An 8,669-nucleotide genomic window follows, 5' to 3' on the forward strand; every position below is an offset into this window, starting at 1 on the left:
GGTGGCGTGAACTGGAGGAAGGATGGAGAGGAGCCCAGGCCCCAGGTCCCCACACACCCTCCCTCGGGCATCCTGCACAGCAGCCCCCAGAACACCGCTCATGAAGCGTCACTCAATCCAGAGGAGTGGCTGAGGGAGGCCTTTGGGCCCCAGTGGCCATTTAGTGGTGGGAAAAGGAATCTTCCAGCATCCCCGGCAGGGGCGGCCTCCCTCTCTCCCTATTCCTGCATCGTCTGGTTTGTTCTGGGTAAGGTCTGAATAGCAGCAGGGAGTCGGGGCCCTTCTGCCTGGGTTCAAATCCCAGCAGTGCCACTCACCAGCTGTGTGACCTGGGCCAGCTCCTTAACCTCCCTGGGCCTCATTTTCCTCCCCTGTAAAACAGGGAGTAATACGCACTCCTTCCCCGGGGCCTTGGGAAGCAGCAGTCAGCACCTGGATAATGTGTGCAGTGGGCCAGCCCTGCCAGAAAAGCTGCCCAGGGATTCTGTAATTAAATTGGACTCACTCTAATTCCACTGGATTCACTCATCTGCACGAAGGGCTGAGAACGGTGCTGGGCCCTCGTGAGTCCCGTCCAGGTGGCGGCTGTTGTCATGATTACCTCCCGCCTGCCCTTTCGTGGATGATGCTCTCCTGGCCCCTCACGTCAGTCCTGTGCTAGCCGAGCCGGGGCCCAGAGAGGGAGAGCGGCTGCCCTGAGACTCCGCAGCAGGAGAGTCAGGGAGGTGGGACACCGGGTGAGACCCCAGGCTCTCAAAGCCCGTGTTCTGGCAGGTCCTTGGGGAGGAAGGTGGGTCGGGCGGTCAGCTTTGCTGTGACTCCTCCCACAGCAGCTGCTCCTGGTTCCTGGACCTGGTGACTGGGACCAAAGCCTTCTTGTCCGGGCGGGATCAGGGAGGATCCGCACAACCTCCATCCAGCACACACTGACCCCGGGAGGTGTGGAGCCGGGGAGAGGCAGGCAGGAGGGAGAAGCGGACGGAATACCACTCGCTGCTACCAACTTGTAAATCATTTCATTAAATGCTCTCTTCATCCAGAGTAATCACACCAGCAGTGAAGCACCTTGGGTGTCTGAGCACATGTGTGTATGTGGGGGAGGCCTGGCGTGAGACCCCGGGCATGGGCAGGGCAGAGCTGAGGTGGGGCGGGGACAGCAGGAGGGAAAGAGTGGGATGAGGGCACAGAGCCAGCCTAGAGGGATGAGGGTGCTGCCTCCTGCCTCCCATCCATTAAGTCAGTGCTGGGTGAGCACCATTGTGCCGGGCCCCAGCCCAGGCACTGTGGTCAGCAGTGGTCAGGTGGACCCACCACTCTCATGGGGCTTCCGCACTGGCGGGGAAACAGCATGTGCAAAGGCCCAAAGGCCTGATTTAGAAAATGCGAACACCGGATCCTGTCTGGCTCTGGCTGGAGTCTGGGTGAGGGTGCTGTCACCCCCACCTCCTCCCGCCTCCTGCAGTCCTTCCGCCAGCTCAGAGCCCCAGCGTTTGAAAAGCATCACAGCTCCACTTACAGGGAACAGAAAACCAAACATGAAATCCGTCGGTCCTCAGTGACTTGCCCAACACAGGCCGGCAGGAAGAAGGAAGTAGCCCAGGGCGGATGGCACGTGCTTGGTGGCTGTCCCTTTCTGTCCCCAACTGCATGAGCTCGGCTGTCATTTATCATTTCTCCCTGGGATTCGCTTCCTACGCCCCTCAGCTTCTCCCACCATTTTCTCCCCGACTTCAGGCCTCAAGAGGATCCACGCCCTGACCACACAGACTGCCTATGAGCTGCACGTGGACCTGCAGGACTTTGACAACGGCACGGCCTATGCCCGCTACGGGAGCTTCGGCGTGGGCTTGTTCTCCGTGGACCCTGAGGAAGATGGGTACCCGCTCACCGTGGCTGACTATTCCGGCACTGCAGGTGAGACTGCAGCCAAGGTAGGGATGGGGAAGGGCGTGGCCTGGGAGGATGGAGGACGGAGGAGGTCCTGCCCTCCAAAATGATCAAGGCTCATGGATTTTGCCTCCTTTGAAAGTAATCAGGTTTCTGAAAAATAACAAATATTGAGGGCCGGGCGCGGTGGCTCAAGCCTGTAATCCCAGCACTTTGGGAGGCCGAGACGGGCGGATCACAAGGTCAGGAGATCGAGACCATCCTGGCTAACACGGTGAAACCCTGTCTCTACTAAAAATACAAAAAAAAAAATCAGCCGGGCGTGGTGGCAGGCACCTGTAGTCCCAGCTACTCGGGAGGCTGAGGCAGGATAATGGCGTGAACCCTGGAGGCGGAGCTTGCAGTGGGCTGAGATCCGGCCACTGCACTCCAGCCTGGGTGACAGAGCGAGACTCTGTCTCAAACAAACAAACAAACAAACAAACAAACAAACAAATATTGATAAACTACCAACCCCACATCACAATCAGAGGCCTGAAACCAATCTAAATATTTTTTTTAAGTAATAAATTTTTCAAATTGAAAGGGTGAACAAGACAGAAAAGGGAAAATTTTCATCCTTACCAAGGATTCCTTAATCCCTGTCTTCATCAGCTGATTCTGTTGCGTCATAAAAAATGAGCTTCTGTGAAGCTACCGTTCGTTTTTTCATCATAATGTTAATTATGCCCTTTGGCCCTCTGGGGTCAGGGTCAAGGCTACTCGCCTCCACCTCCAAGTCCTTCTTGGTCCTCACCCCTGCAAGGCGAAACGAGCAGAGCCTGGACTGTTTTCCCATTTTGCAGATGAAGAGACTGAACCCAGAGCCAGGAATCAGGAGACCCGGGGTTCGGGTCTGCTGGGTCTCCAAAGTGTGGTGGCTGGACCCCCTGGGCTGGGTTTCCCCTCTCAGGCTGCGGAGGGGGAGGCAGGAGAGGGAATGTGGAAAAGCCGGGGGCGGGATAGAGACCGCCTAGACCCAGGGGCAGCCGCAGGCACGCCCGAGGAGGGACTGCGTGCGTGTGAGCTGCGTGGACACACCCGGGTGTGGAGGGGCAGGTGTGCGTGCACGCGTGCACACCAGTGTGTACGTGTGAGAGCACGTGCGTACATGCATGCACTCACGTCCAGGTTCAGGTGCAGTGTCTTGGTGTCTGCTCACACATGCAACACCAGGGGGCGTGCCCGTGCCCCCCGTGCCCACACCTGTGTGCATCCCTGCGCAGGCGACTCCCTCCTGAAGCACAGCGGCATGAGGTTCACCACCAAGGACCGTGACAGCGACCACTCAGAGAACAATTGCGCTGCCTTCTACCGAGGCGCCTGGTGGTACCGCAACTGCCACACGTCCAACCTCAACGGGCAGTACCTGCGTGGTGCCCACACCTCGTATGCCGACGGTGTGGAGTGGTCCTCCTGGACCGGCTGGCAGTACTCACTCAAGTTCTCCGAGATGAAGATCCGGCCGGTCCGGGAGGACCGCTAGACCGGTGCACCTTGCCCTTGGCCCTGCTGGTCGCCATCACCCCATCGCTGACCCCACCTCACTCCTTCGTGAATGTTCTCCACCCACCTGTGCCTGGCGGACCCACTCCAGCAGGGAGGGGCTGGGCCATCCCTGACACGAAGCCCCCTGGGCTGGTGAAGTCACACATGACCTTCTCACCATCCCCACCCACTCCATTTGGCAGCTAACTGATCTCTTGCCTCTGTTGATGGGGGCTGGCAAACTTGACGACCCCAACTCCTGCCTGCCCCCACAGTGGCTCCCGTGCTGTTTGCCGTCCCCTGGCCAGGATGGTGACGTCTGCCCCAGGCAACCCTCTGCTCTGTCCACTCAAACACCTGGCACTATGGGGACAGAGAGCAGGGAGCAGACAGCACCCCTGGAGCCCTCTTAGCGGATCGTGGGGAACGTCAGGTCTCTCTGAGGTCAGGTCTGAGGCCAGTGTCCTCCAGCCCTTCCAGTGCCAACCCTCACCCCCATTTCCCTGGTGCCCAGATAACCCACCTCTCCCCCAAGGGCCTCGGCCTGGCTGTGGGCTGGGTGGCCCCATCCTACCATGCCCTGAGGCCAGGAAGGGGAGCTGCTGCCTTTGGGGACCCACGCTCTAAGGCTGAGACCAGTTCCCTGGAGGCCACCCACCCTGTGCCCCGGCAGGCCTGGGGTCTCCAGTCCCCTTACCTGCTATACCCACCTCCTCTCTGTCTCAAATGAGGCCCAACCTATCTCCCACCCACCGCCATCCCATTTCTCCTGCCTCTGGAAGGTGGGTGGGGCCCTGCACCGTGGGGCTGGGCTGCGCTAATGGGAAGCTCTTGGTTTTCTGGGCTGGGGCCTGGGCAGGGCTGGGATGAGGCTTGTACCACCCCCACCACCAATTTCCCAGGGACTCCAGGGTCCTGAGGCTTCCTGGGAGGGCCATGGGGGCAGCGACCCCCTCCCTGAGACCGCTGTCTCCATGGGGAGGCCAACTCCTGCCAGCGACTGTGGCCATCTGGACCCAGGCCAGGCCCAGCGAGTGGTCAAGGGCCAGGGACCAGGTCACTGGGCAAATGGGGTCAAGGGGACTGGGGCACCAGACCAGGCACCACCTGGACACTTTCTTGTTGAATCTTCCCAACACCCAGGACGCTGTCATCCCCGCTCCTTGTGTGCGCACATGCAGAGGTGAGCCCCACAGGCTCTCAGGACCAGCAGCTGCAAGGGCAGGGCTGGAGCCGGGTCCTCGGCTTTCTGCTCAGCAGCCCTGGACCCGCGTGCATTGCGTCAGGCCCAGGCGCAGGGCGGTTTTTCCAAGGCACCCCGATGTGGGGCCTCTGAGAGGGCTGGAGTCAGCCTGGGGGAGCTGCCCAGCAGCCCCTCCTCAGGCAGGAGGGGAGGTGGCTTTCTCCAAAGGACACCTGATTTCAGGTGCCTGGATAGTGTGGGGTTCCGTTCTCCCTTCCCCTCCCACGAAAGTTTGTGCTTAAAAAACAATAAATTTGACTCGGCACCACTAGGGGGGCGGTGGGAGAGGCCGTGTGACCTGGCGTCTGTTCCAGCGCCACCAGGTCATCCACATGCGCAGATGTCTGCAGCGCTTCCCTCTGCCGTGGCCCTGGGCTGCCCTGCCTGCTGGACAGGACCTGGTCCCTGCCCTCTCAGTCCTCAGCTGGACGCAGATACAGCCAAGAATCAGGCGGTGGCAGCCCAGTGTGGCTGGGCTGGTGGATGGAGCAGCCCAGGTATGGGGCCACGAGGGGCAAGATGTGGGTAAAATGATCACATGAGATTCAAAGGGAAATCCCCCCTCAGCTCCTCTTCCCACCCTTTAGAAGCCAAGGGAGCCCACCCAGACCACCTGGGTTCCCAGGGCACCCTGCCACATTGCAGAGGCCAGGTGGAACTCAAGTTCTCATCCCAGGAGCCCCCACCGACAGGCCCCAGGCGGGAGCTACCAGCCTCCCCATGCCGGCGGCTGCTTAGAAAGTGCCAAGCGCTTTCTGATGTGTCATCAAACAAACTCCTGGTGAGTGTGAAGTTAATGGACTCGCAGATGTGTGGGTACAGCAGGAGGCACCGGCGCCCTCGTGCCAGGGCTTGGCTATGGAACAGATGCACCATGGCTGGAGCCTGGCAAGGGGCCGGGGGCAAGTGGAGGGGGCCTTTGGGAGCCTGTGGTCCAGGTCCAGGCAGCATCTGTCCTCAGCAGCCGGCTGCGCTGGAGATGCCTGTCCCTTCTAGAGCCCTGCTACTGCCCTAGAGCACCAGCCCCTGTCCCAGACCAGGAGCGGGCACACGGCCCCACCAAGCACCAGCTGAATGGGCACAGAGCTTGACATGGTGGGGAGGGCCCAAGCCAGTGCACTGCCCCCCCCCCCCCGCCAGGGGCACGTTCAAAGACTGGCACTGGGGAAAAACGGTCCTTGCGCACCTGCTCTGGGCCACAGCCTCTCACCCCAGCCCTGCAGAGCCTACAGTCTGATACCAGTGCAAATGGCTGTCATCTGAGACTGGAGGATGGGGATGCTAGGCGAGTCCTGGGCAAGGGACAGCTGGAGACCTGTGGGCTGACTGACCAGGCCAAGGGCTGGCGTGTGCACAGGGTCGCCTGGGACCCATGGGCCCCAAACCCTGTCCCTCGAGGCCCAATTTGAGGGTGGGTGCTTGCGGCCCTCCATCCCACAATGCCGCCTGACTGAGCCTCCTCCTGCTTCTTCACTTGAGGGGAGTAAGCTGAGTGGGAGGGTTCTCTGCGTCGACACACTGGGACCTGGAGGCGGTGCACCTGCGCTGTTGCCTCTCCACGTGCACAGGCAAGTTCTGTGGATCAGCAAATGGCCTTCCTCCATTCCCCTAAACTTCGCACACATCTCAGAGAGTTACACCAAAGGCCACCCAGCTGACTGCCTGAGCACCAGGGTCCAGAGGATGGAAGGACTCTTGGTTTCCATGCTGGTGGCCTCAGCACATTCAGCCGGAGATAGGAACGGAGCTATGAGCCGTTCTCAAACGGCTTTCCCCTGCAGCTGCATGTAAATCGGTTTTATAATGTTTGTCTGTGGGAGAAAAGCTGCATCACCAGCGCCCCCCTCTTCCTGGTCCCCCTTACCCTTCCTGCCACCTATCCTCATCCACACAGGCCTCTGGCTGGCTTGGCTGGGGCCAGAGCCCTGGAAGCTGGAAGCCAGGGTCTCTGGAGGCCCTGTCACCCAGGGGCGTGTCTGACCAGGCAGAGGTTTGGAGGATTGTTGAACCATCTCAAACCATGAGGACGCTGACTCCAGGGAGGGGAAGGAAGAGGGGAGGTACCGTTTGTGTGAGATGGGGGGACAGGGGACATGAAGAAGGCCCGTGGCCAGCGGCAGACCCCTGTCCTGTGACTTCAGGAGCAATGCACCAGCAGGAGGACCCAGCAGAGCACACACAGAACCCAGAACAAGGACACAGGACACTAAGCTTTGACCTCAGCAGACTGGGCTTCCCCAGGGCCTCCATTTCTTCATCTGCTTTCAGAGAAAAGGGTGTCCCCAAACTGTGTGGCCCAAGCAGCCGGCAGGACTTGGCAAACCCAGAGGGCTGAGGTCAGGCCTCGGTGCGATTTGTGGGGAATGTGGGGGAGCTCTGGCCCAAGGCTGGCCACGTTGGCCCCCTGTGCGCTGACAGGTGTGTGCCTCAGGCCACACAGCGCTGGACAGGGCTGCAGAGGGAGCTCCGAGGGCCAGCACAGTGACTGGTGGAAGAAGCCTGGTACAGGAGCGTCGCTAGGAGAGGCTGTGGGTGCTTGGAGTCTGTGCGTTCTGTCTTTAATAAAGTCTCATGGTGACCCGGCTCCAGTCTCTGCTTCCAGCCCAACTCCATGCCTCATGTCAGAGCTTGAGTGGATCAGATAGCCATGTGTTCCAGGACTGTCTCTTGCTCTGTCTCCCCTGAACTCCCCCCCATCATTATTTTTAGAGATGATCTTGTTCTGTCACCCAGGCTGGAGAGCCGTGGCACAATCACGGCGAACTCCTGGGCTCAAGCAATCCTCCCACCTCAGCCTCCTGAGTAGCTGAGACTACAGGTGCGCACTACCACACCCAGCAATTTTTTTTCTACTTTTTGTAGAGATGGGCTCTTGCTATGTTGCCCAGGCTGGTTTTGAACCCCTGGGTTCAAGCCATCCTCTCGCCTCGGCCTCCCAAATTGCTGGGATTGCAGGCATGAACCACCACACCCAGCCACCATTTTTTTTTTTTTTTTTTTTGAGGCGGAGTCTCACTCCGTCGCCCAGACCGGAGTGCAGTGGCCGGATCTCAGCTCACTGCAAGCTCCGCCTCCCAGGTTTACGCCATTCTCCTGCCTCAGCCTCCCGAGTAGCTGGGACTACAGGCGCCCGCTACCGCGCCCGGCTAGTTTTTTGTATTTTTTAGTAGAGACAGGGTTTCACCATGTTAGTCAGGATGGTCTCGATCTCCTGACCTCGTGATCCACCCGTCTCGGCCTCCCAAAGTGCTGGGATTACAGGCTTGAGCCACCGCGCCCGGCCAACCAGCCACCATTTTTATTAGAGCAGCCAAAAGGCATTTCCCAGATAGCTTTGGACCCACCGGGGCTGCTCAAGACCCTCTGACTGGGCCAGTTCTGGGCCTTGCAAAGATGGCCTGGGCCTGGTCAGGCGGACGCACGGCCTGCCTCCTGCACAAGCTGTGCCCAGTGGGGTTGGTCCTCCCGGGCCTGGGCTCTGGAGGATGAGCCCGGGGCCTGGTCCATTGGTGCATCCTTCCCGGGTCCCCAGGCTGATAAACTATCCCGTGGGTCCCTCCTGTGGCTGGGGCTAGAGTCCCAAGGAACTGAGACACTTTATTAAGAACGAACAGTCCCCAGTGGCTATTTATTCATAAAACCAATTTGAGGCTTACGGATAAAACAATCCCCGGAGTTTATTTAATAAAATCCAATATTTATTGAGTGCCTGTGTTGGAGGTACTGCATGGGGCCAGTAGAAAGAGCAGCAGTGGTGATGCCCTGTGTTCGGCCTCCGCCCAGCACCTGTCGGGGACAGGCAGCCGGGGAGTCTCACAGCCCCCTGTGCAGCCAGAGGTTTCCAAGTTGCGGTTCACAGAACATGAATCCCTCTCTTCCCTCCACCACGGACTCTCACTCAGCCAGCATAGTGCCTGCTGCTCTGACAGCTTGAGGGGGCAGAGGTGGGGGTGCCAGAGGAGGGAGGGCAGAGGTAGGGGGGCAGAGGTGGGAGGTCAGAGTGGGGGGTAGA

General features: G+C 59.7%; 1 protein-coding gene across 1 annotated transcript in view; it reads left to right on the top strand.

Annotated features, from left to right (window-relative positions):
- The window catches only part of FIBCD1 (fibrinogen C domain containing 1), a 30,182-nt gene extending 26,730 nt beyond the window's left edge, over positions 1-3,452 (top strand). The window contains exons 7-8 of the mRNA XM_011931192.1: positions 1,735-1,914; positions 3,153-3,452. Of these exons, the coding sequence (XP_011786582.1) occupies positions 1,735-1,914; positions 3,153-3,412 (440 nt within the window). The 3' untranslated portion in view covers positions 3,413-3,452. The remainder of the gene's footprint in view (positions 1-1,734; positions 1,915-3,152) is intronic.
- Positions 3,453-8,669: the final 5,217 nt, after the last annotated feature.

The sequence above is a fragment of the Colobus angolensis genome, unplaced genomic scaffold (assembly GCF_000951035.1).
Source record: "Colobus angolensis palliatus isolate OR3802 unplaced genomic scaffold, Cang.pa_1.0 Scaffold9, whole genome shotgun sequence".
Lineage (NCBI taxonomy): Eukaryota > Metazoa > Chordata > Mammalia > Primates > Cercopithecidae > Colobus > Colobus angolensis.